Source organism: Urocampus carinirostris, chromosome 6 (genome assembly GCF_059441175.1).
Source record: "Urocampus carinirostris isolate Australia breed hairy pipefish chromosome 6, RoL_Ucar_1.0, whole genome shotgun sequence".
Classification (NCBI taxonomy): domain Eukaryota; kingdom Metazoa; phylum Chordata; class Actinopteri; order Syngnathiformes; family Syngnathidae; genus Urocampus; species Urocampus carinirostris.
The window spans coordinates 4,505,910-4,524,051 of record NC_142354.1 but is presented as its reverse complement, the minus strand read 5'-3'; the positions used below and the strand labels follow the sequence as shown (position 1 = coordinate 4,524,051).

Sequence of the window (18,142 nt, the reverse complement as noted above, 5' to 3'; positions counted from 1 at the left end):
TTCTTTGGTTGAAACAGGTTCTTTTTTGATTGAGGTGAAGCTTTTTTGTTTCAAAATATTTTTTCTTAGATTGAAACTATTTTTTATTGACGTGAAGGTTTTTTTTAATATGTTGTTTGATTGAAACAACTTTTTTGATTGAATAATAAAGACACACATCTACCTCCATAAACGTGACTCCATAAAAATTATATAAAATCCCATTTTCATTGTATCTTTTTCGCGAGCGACGTGGTTTGTCTTTACGCCTTGTAGTCCACATTAATGTGTAAATGTTTGTAATTACGCGAGATCCCTAACGAGATCACGAAAATTCTCGCGTGGTGTCAATCACGGTGACACGAAGCAATACGGGACCAGTTTGTTGTTGACTTCGTTTCCTGACATCGGTGCACGCCACAAATTGACTTTCCCAGTTCCAATAGGCCAGAGGAGGGGGGATCACCGCTCCGGCGATAGCCAGCTGGGGCCCCTGTGTTTCGGCGTGAAGAGTCTTGGGTCTCCCATCGGATCTTCCGCGGCTCTCAATTCAGGTCCAGCAATCCATCTATCCAGCTGCGGAATGTTAGCATACCCTAGCTGAGGCGGAGCCGGTTTTTTGTTCTACTCTCGCTGTCTCTTCCCATAAACGTGACATTCACAATGGCGTTCCGGAATGTGTTCGTCGCTTTCAAACGATTACGACACAACTACAAGGTCGTGAATCTAAAATGGAAATTATTAGTTAAGAAGTGGCTCGCCAAGCTAACGCTAATGGTCAAAATAAAAGCGTCGAGGGTAATGCTATACCTTGTCGCGAGTTGAGCAGGTGTTTACTGATAAACTGCTATAATTTCTGAAAATTTCAAATCTGGACCCCTTGGAGCATTCTCATATTAGTTTGATGAAATTACGTAAAGTTTGTTGTTAGTCCAGCGTTGGGCGTCACTGAAAACACTTAGTTACAGTTACTAGTGCCGGCCGGCATTTAAAAAGCAATTGCGTTACCCCCAGATTACTCACACCAGAGCATAGGGATCGACTGATACGAGGTTTTCAAGGCCTATATCGACACATTAAGAGGATATCGATGATAACCGATATTTGGAGGCGATATTCATTTGCTGTAAAACTTTAAAAAAAATGGCGAAGAATTTTTGAATAATGGATAAAGAAACAAATAATATTTGTTGGAAATTAATTAAAACTTTAATAGCTCTAAAACATTTTACAATTAGAATTTCAACACAACTAACATGACTAATCTTTCACTTGAACCAAAAACTAACAGTGCAGGAAATAAAATTAGGCTTACCAGAAACTCGTATAAAGGTACATAAAAACTAAAACGGCTGCATAATTTTTTTCCAACACAACCAACTTTACTTAAATTAATTTAAAACATTAAGTGCATCCAAATTTCAACTGCACTGGAGAATTGAAAAGTGTGGGCACTCCTGTTTTAGAGCCAGATTGACAAACTATTTTATGGTAAGAGCTAATCATTTCGACTTTAGCATGCTTTTTATGCTCTATTGATCACCAAACACACGCTTAATTGACGAACTAAGGTTATAATATGTGCTAATATATCAGTCTCCACCTGCCTCTCACTTAAAACAAGTTAACTACACTTTTTATGTTATCTCTTAATCACAAACACACTTTTCAGTCACGGATACAGGCATGTCGGAACAAGTTAGCTTAGCTCGCATTTTAGGGTTGCTGTTCCTGCTTCAATGGCTTCACCCCCCAGTCACTTATCCAATCAGGAGGCCCGGCCGGGGTGGGTAGCAAGGGTTAGGGGAGCAGGAGGAGCATGACAAAGAATCTCTGGTGGCTGCATTTAAGACTTAATAATCGTCCCGTAGAATAAATGAAATTGCGGCAGTGCTATCCGTTCATTCACAAGTATTGCTGCCGATCAATGTTCCCTCTAATTTTCCAGGGGTCTGAGCGTTCACACAAAGTCTTTGAGCAGCGCTTGAAACAACAGTGAGCAACCATAATCCCAAGTGTGGCAAGATAATTAATTATCAAACATGTCCAAAACTTGACATCAAGTTACTTTTTGCTGAGTTTCCGGCAATGCAAAATTATTTTTCTCTATTGAATGAATTAACTCATGTACTATTGCAAAGGTTGTACGGCCTACATACGTCGTTTGTTCTTACAATTCTTTCACAAGATATCAATTTTTTATTTTCTGATATTTTTTTGTCGCATAATATTAACATTTTTGGAGGCTTATTTAGTCGGTTGTAAGATACAGAACTGTACTTAATCACATTTTTTAGTGGAAGTACAATGTTGGCAACAAAATTCACTTGATATAATTGGAAATTATTTGAATGCAACACAAACTTTTTCTTCTTTTTTCCGTGTTTTTTTTTATACTTTTTTTAAATTCCTTTAAAAAAATTCTCATTATGTTTATTTTTTCCGAGCTTTTACTTTTTTCTTTTGGTTCTCTATTTACTTTTTTCCTACATTTCTTTCTTTTCTTTTTTTCTTAGCTTTTCACTACTTTTTCATTTTGGTATTTTTTTTCTTTTTTGTTCTATTCCCCCCTTCCTTTAGGTCATTTTGTGCATAATTTTACATAATATTTGGTCATGTTGGGATTAAAGAAACAAAAACAACCCGAAGAGCCGTTTAGGACCCGAAAGAGCTGGTTCCTTTTAGTGAGCCGAGCCAAAGAAGCCGGTTCCCCGAAACTAACTTTACTCAACTTCGTTCTCCTTGGACTCGACTTCAAAATACCGCATTTAGGACACAACGTCAGGGGAACCTGTGTATTTTTACCTTCATGCACTGTAACTTTGACTTGAGTCGCTTCTTAATTAGTAATTTTGAGCCCTCATTTTTGTGCGCTGGCTAGATTTTCTTGTGCGCTGAGAATGTGCGAGCAGTGCGCAATTGCGCACGTGCGCAGCTTAGAGGGAACACTGGTGCCGATAGTAGGCCCGTCCGACGATCAGTCCACCTCTGCCCAAAAGTAGCGCACTACTCTGAAAGTAACCATCTGGTTACCTCACATTGAAGCCAACCCCCTAAAACTGCTTAAATTAGACTCATTATAAAGGAAAGAGAAAAATTTCACATTACCGGCCTTGTGCTTGCAATCTAACTCGGTCGACACTCCTTCGATTTTGTCTTTAGGGCTTCAAACCACTCGGAAGATTTCCTTCTCCGTTTCTGGGTAATGTCAAAGACGTTTTTTTTTCCTCCTGGCATATTGCAAATATAATTTACGAATAAAAAAGAAAAAACACAATTCAGCACTCTTTTACCTTAATGTTTGGCCTATTGAATGTATTGTTCCTGTATAAGCCGCACTCCTTCCCTCTGCTGCCTCTTATTGGCTACAAATGACACAACAAATGCTGTTGTTAAACAGTTTGGAGAATCTGGTTTCTTTTGAAAGGTAATGCTCTAAACTTTTGTCCCCATCTGAAATAATCACTTCAAGTGCTACTAACATTGAGCTGAGTTGAAACGCCCAAAAAAATGTTTGTTTTTTTTTTCGCAATCATATCCCTGCAGATGAGCGTAGCTCATGTAGATCTTAGCTGGGAAACAGCTGCAACAATTGCATGAAGCCTTACCTGGTCCCAGGCCTAAGTTGATCACAATCTGAAAAACTAAACATTAGTATTTTACATATTCTTCTAAAGGTATGTCTAGGCATTTCCAAAAGTGGCCTTTTGGAGACTCCAAAAGGACAAGTGACATCACACAGACACATCTTTGCTTCTTAACAGTTCGACGGCCCTGTCACTAGTTAAAACTCTTGGATGCATAAGTGAGATCAAAGATGACCGCATATGTTATTTAAAATCAAAAAGAATCATATTCCCGGTATTCCTCATAAAACATTTTCATGACATGATGCTGTTAGTGATTTTATTTTTTTTACACACAAAATTTTGGCCCCCACTTATGTAGAAATGTATGTACTGTTGGATGCATTCAAGGTTTAAGTACTCCCAGAAAAACAAAACAAGCACAAAAAATGCACTTTTGTTTTAAAATAAACTGCATCGAAATTGCAATCATGGTTTGAAAAATCGCAATTAGGTTTTCCCCTTAAAATCATGCAACCCCTAATATAATTGAACTCCCTAATGTCAGTATTATTTTTCATTAGTAAATACGGGGGGCAGCACGGCGGCGCAGTGGTTAGCGCGTGTGCGGCACAGATCTGAGGTCATGAGATCGAACCTCCTGTGTGGAGTTTGCATGTTCTCCCCGGGCTTATGTGGGTTTCCTCCGGACACTCTGGTTTCCTCCCACATTCCAAAAACATGCATTTCAGGTTAATTGGCTGGTCCAATTTGTCCCTAGGTGTGAATGAGCGAGCAAATTGTCTGTCCCTGTGTGCCCTGCGACTGGCTGGCAACCAGTTGAGGGTGTCCCCTGCCCACTGCCTGAAGATAGCTGGGATGGGCTCCGGCACCCCCGCGACCCTACTGAGGATAAGCGGTGCAGGGTAATGGATGGATGGATAGATAGTAAATACGGCTTAGATCTGAGTATGTATGGTAGAGAGAAATGGCGCATCTTTGTACTATGTGCTTGAGACTGCGCCACATAACTGATTTATTTTGTAGGTAGATTTAAAAACGCCTCACTAGGTTGTGTACAGTGTTGTTGCTGCGTTGAATGCTATTTCATGAATGATGGAGGAACGATCAAAGCAACATATTTTGGTGAGCTGCTTTAAAAAAGTAGCTACCAAGTGTAACGACAGCTGAGTTAGAAAATTGGATTAACAACGTTTCAGCACTCATTACCGAGAAAGGTAATTGCGTTTCTTTGCAATGCTTTACTCCTAACACTGGTTGTCACTTTTTAATATTAGTAGACCTGTTTTACTGATTATATGGGTGGAATCACTAGGGTCATTCCTTCTGTACCATACTGAAGTTTTTTTTAGGTCGCTCGCTCTTGTTGTCTCGCATACATAACAACCTTTTTAGTTAACCCCAAGTCACTAGAACACGCAAAGGGGATTTTCTTAAAAGTAAAATGTATTAATTAGTGCTTCATACTGGTAAAATATATTGCTTTAAAATATAAGCAAAATAAGCGAACTATTGTATAAAAGTTAACACAAGCCTCACCTTACAAGGGAGATGACAAAATTTTTGCCATCTTGGTGCTGTGTTAGCCATAAACCTCGAAAAGACTTGGCAACAAAATGAGAAGTAAAATGGTGAGTTTTGGTCACTAAGTCCCCCTAGTTTGTAGCATTCAGCTACATCTGGTGGTCAAATAATACACACTGTCTCTTTAAGTCTAGACATTTTGATTCGATGTTATACACATCCATTATCTGCACTGCTTATTCTCAGTAGGGTCGCGGGGGTGCTGGAGCCCATCCCAGCTATCTTCGGGTAGTGGGCTGGGGACACCCTGAACTGGTTGCCTGCCAGTCGCAGGGCACACAGAGACAGACAATTCACTCACTCATTCACACCTAGGGACAATTTGGACAGGCCAATTAACCCGACATGCATATACCGTATTTTCCGCACTATAAGGCGCACCGGGATATAGGGCGCACCCCCAAAAAATAGTTTTTGGTCCTATATCTTCCATAGATAAGGCGCACCGGATTATAAGGCGCTACAATGGGAACGTCGACAAAATAGTCAGATGATTCAGTCAAACTGATTACCCCCTTAACATTCCCGAAGCTTGCAAAGAAGCAAATACGTGTCGTAGACACGTGCGGATGCTGTGTCCGTACGGTGTCACTCAAATATATCGTTCCATCATTCGGAAGGTTAAAGTCTTGGGATTCAAGAAATGCCAAACATTCCTTAGTTTCTATTTTCTTTTTCGCTCGCAACTTTACTGTGCATATGACAATAAACACTTGGAATTGAGTTTAATTTAAAAATAGACACTCCATTCCATCCATTATCTGCACCGCTTATCACAGAAACATCAAGTTCAGTATGAAACAAGATACAGGGACAATATAAAACCCGGAGTAGCTCACCAAAGTTGTTGTGTTCATAATAATGTGCAGCCAATGTCCTCTTATATCCGTGAGGTTAGTAAATCCAGGAGAATAGAATATTTACAAATACAGAATAGAAAAAAATGCTTTCTCTATGCCGTCAGCCACGTGCTGTACGCATTCATCTTTTTCGGCCAATTGCAGCCTTTGTTTTGCCGTCTAAGCCAATGCCAGCCTGTAAATGATAAAAAGGATCCGCCCCTTGACCCCTGAATAACTTTAGCCAATAGTGATCGATGCAACTGATGATTGACACGTCTTTTTTGGCCAATTGCAGGCTTTGTTTTGCCGTTCAAGCCAATGCCAGCCTGTAAATGATAAAAAGGATCCTCCCCTTGACCTCCGAATAACTTTAGCCAATAGTGATCCATTCAAATGATGATTGACACATTGGTTAGCCAATGAAACGCCGGTAAATAAATCCCGGCATATACCGCGGACTACTTGGCGTTCGGGGGAAAATCTAGTCGGCGGCTGCAAGTTAGTTGCAAGACTTTGCAAATTAAGTTTGTTCCATAAATAAGGCGCACTGTATTATAAGGCACATGGTCAGCTTTTGAAAAAAATAAAGGCTTTTAGGTGCGCCTTATAGTGCGGAAAATACGGTATTTGGAATGTAGGAGGAAACCGGAGTGCCCGGAGTAACCGACACAAGCACGGGGAGAACATGCGAACTCCACACAGGAGGTTCAATGTTATATACAGTAATATATATATATATATATATATATATATATATATATATATATATAGGTTTTTTTTGTTGTTTTGTTTTTGCTTTCGTTATTTTTTTTAATGGTTCCCTTAACCACCTATATTTCCTACCACTTCCTGTTGTGTGTCTGGGGCAAGTAAGGCCTGGGGATGGCTATCCCTCTTCAAGCCGTTTTTTTTTTTTTGGGCGGTTCGAGTCTGCACCTACCCCCACTCCCACATCACTGGTTTCTATGGTTACCAGTAGCAGTAAAAGCCTCCTGATCTCACAGGAGATAAATAACCTTCATCATCTCGTTCCCTTTGTTTTTTTTAACGTAAGCATCATCCAGATCTTCAGCGATGAGCTTGACCTTGGCATTGATGGGCAGCGGCCCCAGCTTGCCGACAAAGATTTCTGGTATATACTGGACTGTCTCAGAAAATTAGAATATTGTGATAAAGTTCTTTATTTTCTGTAATGCAATTAAAAAAACAAAAATGTCATACATTCTGGATTCATTACACATCAACTGAACTATTTCAAGCCTTTTATTATTTGAATATTGCTGAATTTGGCTTACAGCTTAAGAAAACTCAAAAATCTTATCTCAAAATATTAGAATATCATGAAAAAGTATACAAGTAGGCTATTCAACTAATCACCTGAATCATCTAATTAACTCGAAACACCTTGCGAGGGTTTCCTGAGCCTTAAAAACACTCAGCTTGGTTCAGTAAACTAAATCACTGCTGATCTGACTGCTGTCCAGAGGACCATCATTTATACCCTCCATCAGGAGGGTAAGACACAAAAAGAAATTTCTCAAAGAGCAGGCTGTTCACAGAGTGCAGTTTCAAAGCATATCCACAAAAAGTCTGTTGGAAGGGAAAAATGTGGCCGGAAACGCTGCACAACCAAGAGAGATGACCGCAGCCTTAACAAAATTGTGAAGAAGAGCCGCTTCCAGAATTTGAGGGAGCTTCAAAGACAGTGGGCTGAAGCTGGAGTCCAGGTATCAAAAGCCACAGTTCACAGACGTGTCCGGGAAATGGGCTACAATAGCCGTATTCCCATGGTCAAGCCACTTCTGAACTCAAGACAACGGAAGAAGCGTCTGACTTGGGCTATGGAGAAGAAGCACTGGACACTTGCAGAGTGGTCCAAAGTCCTCTTTTCAGACGAAAGCAAATTTTGCATTTCATTTGGAAGTCAAGGCGCCAGAGTCTGGAGAAAGGCTGGAGAAGAGCAAAATCCAAGTTGCTTGAAATCCAGTGTGAAGTTCCCACAGTCAGCAATGGTTTGGGGAGCCATGTCAGCTGCTGGTGTTGGTCCACTGTGTTTCATCAAGTCCAGAGTAAATGCAACTGTGTACCAAGAGATTTTAGAGCACTACATGCTTCCATCTGCTGAAAAGCTCTATGGAGATGAGTATTTCATTTTCCATCATGATCTGGCACCTGCCCACAGTGCCAAAACCACCAGTAGCTGGTGCACTGACCATGGCATCACTGTCCTTGATTGGCCTGCTAATTCCCCTGACCTGAACCCCATCGAGAATTTGTGGGGTATAGTTAAAAAGAAGATGAAAGACACCAGACCTACAAATGCAAATGAGCTGAAGGCCGCTATCGAAGCATCCTGGGCATCAATAACACCTCAGCAATGCCACAGGCTGATTGCCTCCATGCCACGCCGGATTGATGCAGTAATCCGTTTAAAAGGATTCCCAACCAAGTACTGAGTGCATCAATGGACATTTTCAAATGTTTGATTTAGTTTTGCTGTTATAAAATTATTTTTTTTACTTGGTCTGAGGAAGTATTCTAATATTTTGAGATAGGATTTTTGAGTTTTTTTCAGCTGTAAGCCAAAATCAGCAATAGTCAAATAATAAAAGGCTTGAAATAGTTCAGTTGATGTGTAATGAATCCGGAATGTATGACATTTTTGTTTTTTTAATTGCATTACAGAAAATAAAGAACTTTATCACAATATTCTAATTTTCTGAGACAGTCCAGTATGTGACAATGTGACAATACTGATACCAGATTCTAAATCAGTGATTTCATGCTCATTCTCACGATTTTCTATTAGTGTTGCTTGAAAATTGTGAAAGCAAGAAATGGACTGTGTCAAATACAGTCCGATCACCAACCTTAAACCCCCAAAAAGATGAAAAAAGTTTATTCAAGCTCATCTAAGAAATGCATGTACTTACACACGTCACACTGGCAATTTGACAGCAGCTGCGATGATAACTTTAGCCACAAAATGGCGTTAACGAGTAGACTTTTTCAAAACTTAGGACAGCACCTTTAAGTTTCAGGATAAAAAATGTGGTATCAAACATTGCAAAACAAAATCAAAGTTTTCCTTTCCTGGCAACTAGGTGGTGTCCAACTTGGGGCCAGCGGGCCACCCAGGGCTCCATGAGTGTGACAGGGCAGCAGCATGGGGTGGGCCTGCGTTCTCGCCGGGCCATTATCCGGGACCGAGATACTGGCCCAGGCACTGGTGTGGAGGCGAGCTGCTGGCTGGCACCTGGAGTGTTGCGCAGGATCGTTGAGCTGCCCTCACCCCCGCTCTCCAGGCACCAGCTCAAGAGGCTGGAGGAACACAGGTACAACGGCATATACCGTATTTAGATGACTATAGGGTGCACATAAAAGTCGTTGAATTGATGTTACAGCTATAAAGCAGGGGTTGGGAACTTTTTTATACAAAGAACAATGAAAGCAATTTTTTTGGGGGGGGAGCCACACAATATAATTTAAGACAAAATTAAACAAAACCACCAAACCCATTCTGGACAAAAGCTACTTTTCTGAACATCTGAATTCAATGTGTGATGTTGGATGACTTGGTAGAATGTATAAATTATCATAATAATGCCTGAGCCCCTGTGCCATTCAACGAATATACCACTTAAAAGTCCCTCGCATCGTTGAGCCTTATTTTGACCGTCATTTTTGTCGTAATTAATGGTGTCAAAACAAGATCCTAGTACAGTTCTTGTGTAAAAAGTAATGCAGACGAGTAGGAGCCAGATGTATTTAGGAGAGCGGCTTATGTGTGCTGAGATGCGCCCACCCAAACTGCTCAACCAATCAAATTGCTCTGGATACTTGGCTGGCGTTTGCGCTGTGGGTTTTCAGCATTGTATTCCAACAATGTATTTTCAACATTGTTTATTGAGCCTCCATGTATGGGCTGCACCTAACAACTATTTTAACAGCTCACAAGTCAAGTCATTTTTATTTGTATAGCCCTAAATCACGAAGAGTCTCAAAGGGCTTCACAGATTATTACACTATATAACACAGACTATTTTTCAGCCGACGAGAAGAGTAGGTTATTCATATGCTATGGAGTAGAAGTGAGTTTTAAGCTTAGATTTAAACATTTCCACTGAGGTTGCAGATCGGATCTCAGGGGGAAGAGCATTCCACAGCACCGGTGCCCGGATGGAGAACGCTCTCGAACCAGCAGAACACTTCTTTGCTCTTGGGATCACCAGAAGACCGGCACTCTCAGATCGTAGGCTTCGGACCTGGACATAGGGGCAAATCAGATCTGAAAGATAAGAGGGAGCAAGTCCATGTATGATTTTGTATAATACTAAGAGAACCTTGAAATCACATTTAAGGCTAACTGGGAGCCAATGCAGGTTAGCCAAAATCGGTGTTATGTGATCGTACTTTTTTGTCCTAGTTAAAAGCCTCGCTGCGGCATTTTGTACCAGCTGAAGAGACTTGATTCTAGACTTCGGGAGACCAGAGAGTAGTGCATTACAGTAATCGAGACGGGAGGTAACAAACGCATGAATTATAATTTCCGCATCCGACTGAGACAGTATTGAACGGATTTTAGCAATGTTACAAAGATGGAAGAAAGCGGTTCTAGTAATTTTCTTTACATGCATTTCAAAGGATAGATCAGGGTCAAATATGACACCTACATTTTTAACTGAGTCACTCTGTGTGATGTGACATTTGTCAATGTTCACAGCAGTTTTTGAGAATAAGTCACGGCATTTAGATGGACCAATGACTAACATTTCGGTCTTTTCAGAGTTAAGACGCAAGAAATTGAGTGACATCCACTCTTTTATCTCAATGAGGCAGGCCTCCAAATTTCCACAGTTTAGTGTGGGAGATTCCTCCAACGGAAGATATAGTTGAGTGTCGTCTGCGTAGCAGTGGAAGCTGATATTGTACTTGCGAATAATATCACCTAATGGAAGTATGTAAATGCTGAAAAGAAGGGGGCCAAGCACTGAACCCTGCGGAACACCACAGGTATCATTAAAGGGCTCAGATGTAATTTCGCCATATTTAACACAGTGCGTCCTATCTGAGAGGTAGGATCTGAACATGAGAGGACGGTTCCTGAGAGACCAATCCATTTTTCCAACCGTTCTAGTAGGAAATTGTGGTGCACTGTGTCAAAAGCAGCACTAAGATCCAGCAGCAGCAAAAGTGATGAAGCGCCAGAATCCATTGCCAGTAGGAGATCATTTGTTACCTTGATCAGAGCTGTCTCAGTAGAGTTGTTAGCCCTGAATCCTGATTGCATGGATTCAAAAAGGTTATTCTCGGATATGAAATCATTCAGCTGCTGTGCCACTACTTTTTCAAGTACTTTAGAAAGGAAAGGTAGGTTTGACACAGGTCTATAATTACTTAAGATTTCTGGATCAAGGTTGGGTCGTTTCAGTGTGGGTTTAATAACGGCGGACTTAAAAGCTGCTGGAACTACACTTGAGGAGAGTGATATGTTTATAATATTTAGAACTGAAGGTCCAAGGACGCCAAAAAGACTTTTAATAAGTGAACCTGGGAGCGGGTCGAACTGGCAAGTTGTCGGTTTGGCCGCATTCACCACCTGTTTGAGATCATCAACTGACAGTTCACTAAAACTGGACAATTTCCCTGGACAGCCACCCTGTCGTGCATCTGTAGATTTCAGCCCTTTAATATGTGTGGTATTAATAATGTCTTTAGCAATTTCTTCCTGTATGCATTGAATCTTCTTAGTAAAGAAGACCATTAAGTCATGAGCAGAGTGCGTCGAACTTTCTGCGATAGTCTGTTGCCTTGTAAGCGATGCTACAGTGTCAAAAAGGACTTTGGGATTGTTCTTTTGAGACGCAACCACCTTTGAAAGGTAGGCCGATTTTGCAGAGGCAAGGCCGCTTTATACTTTAACAAGCTGTCACACCACGTTTGATGGAAAACCTCAAGCTTGGTAGCGTGCCATTTTCTTTCCAATTTCCTGCATTCTTGTTTAAGGATTCTAGTTTCATCAGTAAACCAAGGCATGCGTCTTTTAGGACGCGATTTTAGCTTTATGGGCGCTATTGAATCCAGGACACTAGTCAGGGTAGTATTAAATTCATTCATGAGTGAGTCAATCGAGCCATTGTATGAAGGAAAGGACGCAACTGCTCCAGAAAGGAGTTCAAAGAGCTCAGAAACTGTGCCAGTGCTTATATTGCGTCCGCTAAATCCTTCAGCTTTTTTAACACCACATTTAGCTAGCACCTCAAATGTAACTAAATAATGATCCGAGATAACGGTTGTACAAGTCAGATTATTTATGTAATTAGTCAAATAATCCAATAATCATTTTCTTCTTAAATTTAACATCAAGTTTATTAAATTACCTGACATAAGAAAAATGGGTACAATGAAAAATCCATCTTTGAGCATACTCCAGATTCGTACAAAAACTAGAATAAATAATAATGCCAATTAGGCACTCTGCTTGGTCAGTACAGACATAAATATATAAATAAACCTCTGTTTATTTTTTAGCGACAGGGAAATTAAAAAAAAAAAACTAAAATGAAGTAAACATCCTTTTGTTTATCCCTTTAAACCAAGGAGAGGCACTGGTTCTGTAAACTGTATTTAATATGTTCCTATATAATCTGGACCGAACCTTAACTCTACTGCATCACTTCGGCATTGTATATACTAAAATTGGAAAGTTACAGAGTAGAGTACCTTGGCCCTTATCTCATGAGCCACTCATGAAAAGAGCCATACCTAGCTCGTAAGCCATATGTTCCCGACCCCTGTTTTAGGACCCTAATTGCTGCTCCATCTGTGTGCAGGTACAGCAGTGCTGGTCGCTCACTGTTGGAGCCTTTGATGCAGCGCTACTGGGAGTGGCTGGTAGCCCTCGTCCCTGCCTGGATCGCACCAAACCTTATCACAATCATCGGCCTGGCCACCAACATCTTTACTACCCTGGTGCTGGTTTACTACTGCCCTACTGCCACTGAGCAGGTCAGGAATCTACCTCGGGATTACTGGGGGGAGGAAGGGGTCAAGGATGAGTAGACTTTGCCTTGCAAACTGACGGTGCTTCGGCAGGCTCCGCTGTGGGCGTATCTGATGTGCGCTGCAGGCCTGTTTGTGTACCAGTCGCTTGATGCCATCGATGGGAAGCAGGCCAGACGTACTAACAGCAGTTCACCTTTGGGTGAACTCTTTGACCACGGTTGCGACTCCCTCTCCACGGGTAAAACTCTTTGCTTGCCAGACAATTGAAAAACTCTTAACATCTATGTTTTGAAGGAATTACTGTAAGGGCTAGGGTTGCACAAATATTAGAAAAGTTCATATTTGCGTATTAATCAGTCAAAATATATCACTGATCACAATTGCATAACATTAGTTGCACGTGGCCTCGAACCAAATTGGCTCATTATAAGTCTGCCCTTTTGATGCCAACCTTCATTGGAAAACATCCAAGAAAGGTTAATGGTGACAAGCATGGTAATCTATTTCCCGCTTTACGTGATCTTGATTATTTTCTGACAATTGTCCGCTTGAAATCGTTGGACCTATTTCCCTGTGTCACATTACTTCCTTCCTGAGGTATGAACAGCTTTAATCTTAAAATGACAGTATTTTAATATATTTTAATTGAAATTTAATTAAATTTAGATTTAATTTTTTAATTTAAAATTACCGTTTTTACACACCCATAAGGCAGAAGGTGTTAAAAGGCACACTCTCCGTAGCTGGTTCTTTTTCTTTATTTATCGACTCATACGGCACACTGGCTCATTGGATGAGAGTGTCTGTCGACCACCTTACAACCACATAGACAAGCATACAACTACGAATAAAAAAAGCAAAACTGGGTTTGGTTGGGGTTTATTTAATTATTGATTACAAAGTAAAACACTGATAAAATCTTGTCGGAGTTCATTTTTCAGCTTCCTCCAAGTTGCAAACCTTTGATGTATTAATTTTCAAGTCTCGCGGCTACTCTGTTTCCATGTTCTTTTACGTAGCGTGGAAATCCACACACCATGGCGGACGAAAACACTGAAAGCATTCAATGGAAGGAAAGTTAGGTTTTGGATTAAATTCATGTTTGAATTCATAATTTCAACTGTCTTCAGCGCCCGGTAGCACAATAACTTTCAAATTGCTAGGTACGCTTCGTTGTTTGCATCCATGAGTACCTCCGCTAACAATGGATTGCGTGTGACGTCAATCGTCACCTTCCGCGCAAGCTGGATACGATGGCAATTTTGCAAAAGACATCTATAAGTCACAGGAGACGCAAATAAGTCTCATTTAGACGGAAATGTGACAATCCCCAAAAAAACATTTCACCCAAAATAGTCTTGACTCGGACTTTGACCTCCCAATCTCTGGAGCGAGCGCCCAACCTTAAGGCCACCAAACTGGTCTCCGTCCGCCACTTTGCATGACGGACAGAGCTTACTGCACCCTACATTTTGAATGAAATCTGAAATTTTATGTGCAGCCTATGGGTGCAAAAATACAGTGAAATGAAAATGTTTACGGCTTGGTTGAGCTAATGCCTTTGTACACAAGTGAACTGTAAAAATATCGTGACCATTATATTTTATTCAGGCTCATGTAAAAAGTGAAACTACATTTACATTCAGTACATGTATGTGGGGAAATTGGGACGTTATTTGTGTTGTACTATGCAATTTCTTTGGGTGGGTGTGAGGGCAAAATATTTGGAGATGACAAATGTATGCATCTATTTATTGGCATTACAAAATCCCCTATTTGAGAATTAGGCACAGCTAAGAGTATACACTGTTAAAAACTATATGTGGTTTTCCACAATATTTGCTGTCAGTAATTCTTTTTGATCATTTGTCTCTTGAAGTGTTTGTGGTGTTGGGAACCAGCATCGCCGTGCAGCTGGGCACAAACCCCGACTGGATGTTCTTCTGTTGCTTTGCCGGCATGTTTATGTTTTACTGTGCCCACTGGCAGACCTATGTGTCTGGAACGCTCAGATTTGGCATGTGAGTATGAAAATGTACTGTGCACCCACAGAAAAAAATATTTCTGATACACCTGGGTATTAGGCTCTCTGATGCCAAAGATGTTTCCTTTCAGCATTGACGTGACTGAAGTGCAGCTATTCATCATAAGCATGTATCTGCTGGCTGCCCTGGGAGGCTCCTCCTTCTGGCAGTCGATGGTAAGGCGGACTAAACATATCAGCTTTATCATAGCATCATAGCTGGATACTAGGAAAACAAACCCAATTGCAATATCTCAGTCCAGTATTCCAATTTGCATGTGATATTGATTTGAAAAAAGAAGTGTTTTTCAATGTTATTTTTTGAGAGTACTTAATCATAGTGAGCAGTGTTTCCAACAGAATTTTGTGAGACCAGACCCCAGTGGGTTTTTCAACCTTTTTTGAGCCAGGGCATGTTTTTTACATAGGAAAAATTTTGCGGCACACCACTGAAATGAAATGATATAAAATGACACTGAACAGCATGTTTAATTACAATATAATTTATAATACCCCTAGTTTTTATAGCACAGACTCTTGACAATGACATAATATTTGCAGAAAATGATTCATAAATGTTTTATAAAATGTTTAATTTTAAAAAGTGACATTGGATAATTTCACAATGGTTGAAACCACCGGTCTACGGCATGGGTCTCTAATTGTGCCCAGCTGGTTCATCGTTTGACGCCCCTACTGTAATATGTAAATTTAAACGGGCAGTTGTTTGTTAGCCCCTCCTAGTGGTAGAAAATGATAATTGGTTAAAAAGAAAAATATTGATGTAAAAATAATCCAAAATACATGAACTATAATATGAACGTTCATTTTATTAATACTCCTTGCTTGAGAAATTGGCATTTATTTTACATAACATGAACTAATTGTCAGCCATCTTGCTGCTTAGGGTAACTAAAAATCTCAAAAAAGGCTGGGCAAGAAAATGGGAGGTAATATTGCATTTTGGTCACTTTGAGTCTCCATAGTTAGTATTCTTCCTTGCACTTGTTTTTGGTTGCACTACAAAGTACAACAAGATCTATTGGTCAAATAATACACATTGTCCCTTTGTTGCAAGTAAGGCTAATGCAAACTACGGATTCATTTATACATTTTCACATAAATTCATAATTTTATCTTTATTCTTCATAAGTTTCTTTTTATAAATTTTGTTTCAAACTAAAATATATATTTGAGAACAGTGGAATGGTTTGAATTTTCTTGTGTAAAACCTGATTTGGCCCATTTTCACCTGGATGCTAGCTCTAGAGCAGTACTAGGAATTAAATGGAAGTAAATATTTCAAAGCAGGGAGTATTTCCGACGGTGCATTTTTTGTCTTGTTTTTCTTGTTTTTGAGAAAAAAAATGTTTAGTGTTTTTCATTACATTTAAGCGTATCCCATTCTATTTTAGTGATGAATAGTTTTGAAAATTAGATAATATCTGGGGAGGTTTGGGTTACGCCCATGGGTAAAAGTTTACTGTAGATTGAATGATTACTCCATGGAGATTGCATCATTCATTTACTACCCCCACCCCTCCAGGGAATGTTGGAGAGCAGTGGCGAGACAAAATCTGGTTCATCATCCAATCAGCTATACATTAACATGGTAATTAACCAATAAACAAATTAACCCAAATAGCGAGTGAGTGGACAAAAAAAGCCAGCAAGCGAAAAAACAGCGTGTTTGCTCTATTATATAGCGCCATTGTAGTTGGCCAAACACTACATAATAAAACAACAAACTGTAAAACCATGCCAAAAAACTCAGTGTATTACGATTACACAGATGCGCTGCCTCACATTGCTATTTCAATTACATTTCGGTTAATCGTGTAGCCATCCTGATTAGCAAAGAATGTTGTAGTGATGAGTAATTGAAGACATATATTGGACCAAAGAACATTCTTATAATGTGCAGGTCATTAAGCTTGCCTCATTTTTGCTATTGTATAGAGATTTTGGGAAACGCGAATAGAAGTCGAGTCATGTTTATTTGTATAGCCCTTAATTACAAAGAGTCTCAAAGGGCTGCACTGACCACAGATTATTGCAAACCACAGCCTATTATGACACCATCACCTGATCTAAAACCTACATGAGGGCAAATAATACACAGATATTGTCAACATAAAATAAAGGTTATTCATATGCTATAGAAGTGTGTTCTAAGCTTAGATTTAAACATTTCCACTGAGGTTGCAGATCGAATCTCAGGGGGAACAGCATTCCACAGCACCGGGCAGGAATTGAGGACGCTCTCGAACCTGCAGATCTCTTGCGATCACTAGTAGACCAGCATTATCAGAGCGAAGGCTACGGACCGGAACATAGGGGGAAATAATATCTGAAAGATATGAGGGAGCAAGTCCATGAATGACTTTCTATACTACCAACGGAACCTTAAAATCGTATCTTAAGCTAACAGGGAGCCAATGCAGGTTAGCTAAAATCGGGGTAATGTGATCAAACTTTCTTGTTTTAGTTAAAAGCCTCGCTGCAGCATTTTGTACCAGCTGAAGGCTCTTAATTTTGGATTTCGGGAGACCGGAGTGTAGTGCATTACAGTAATCGAGACAGCAAGTAACAAACGAATGAATTATAATTTCTGCATCAGACTGAGACACCATAGGGCACAATAGGAACGCTTATTCCACAAAAAAAGTTATTAGGATTGTGCATAACGCTGAAAATGTCAAAAATTGAGGATACAGTGAAACCTAAATATCATTAGTGTATAAAGCAAATAAGCATCCAAACTTTTAACAGTTGTTTTTCAACAGAGCAGACCCTCAACATCTATGGCAGGGGTGTAATTCATTTTTAGTAGCAGACAAGCTCTGCTCTGTTTTACTTTACATTGAGAGGAAATTAAGAACTCAATATTGTTTGAAACACACAAAGTGTTCACATTCTAAATTTCCGACGAACTCTGCGATGTCTCATGTCCAAGTTCAAGTTTTACTTGTTTGAAGTGCGAAAGCCAAACATCTTGACAATATTCCGATATACTAGGCTAAGTAAAACATTCTTACAATTTAACAATAAAGTGATCATATCGTGATTTTGAACACCAATTAACTACAAAACATAAAAAGATCATCATATTTACCAAATGT

At 39.9% G+C, this 18,142-nt stretch overlaps 1 protein-coding gene across 1 annotated transcript in view; it reads left to right on the top strand.

The window, feature by feature from the left end:
- The first annotated feature begins 302 nt into the window (after positions 1-302).
- The window catches only part of LOC148363593 (choline/ethanolaminephosphotransferase 1-like), a 32,715-nt gene continuing 14,875 nt past the window's right edge, over positions 303-18,142 (top strand). The window contains exons 1-6 of the mRNA XM_088337531.1: positions 303-533; positions 9,097-9,327; positions 12,826-13,000; positions 13,088-13,235; positions 14,877-15,018; positions 15,113-15,197. Of these exons, the coding sequence (XP_088193657.1) occupies positions 9,137-9,327; positions 12,826-13,000; positions 13,088-13,235; positions 14,877-15,018; positions 15,113-15,197 (741 nt within the window). The 5' untranslated portion in view covers positions 303-533; positions 9,097-9,136. The remainder of the gene's footprint in view (positions 534-9,096; positions 9,328-12,825; positions 13,001-13,087; positions 13,236-14,876; positions 15,019-15,112; positions 15,198-18,142) is intronic.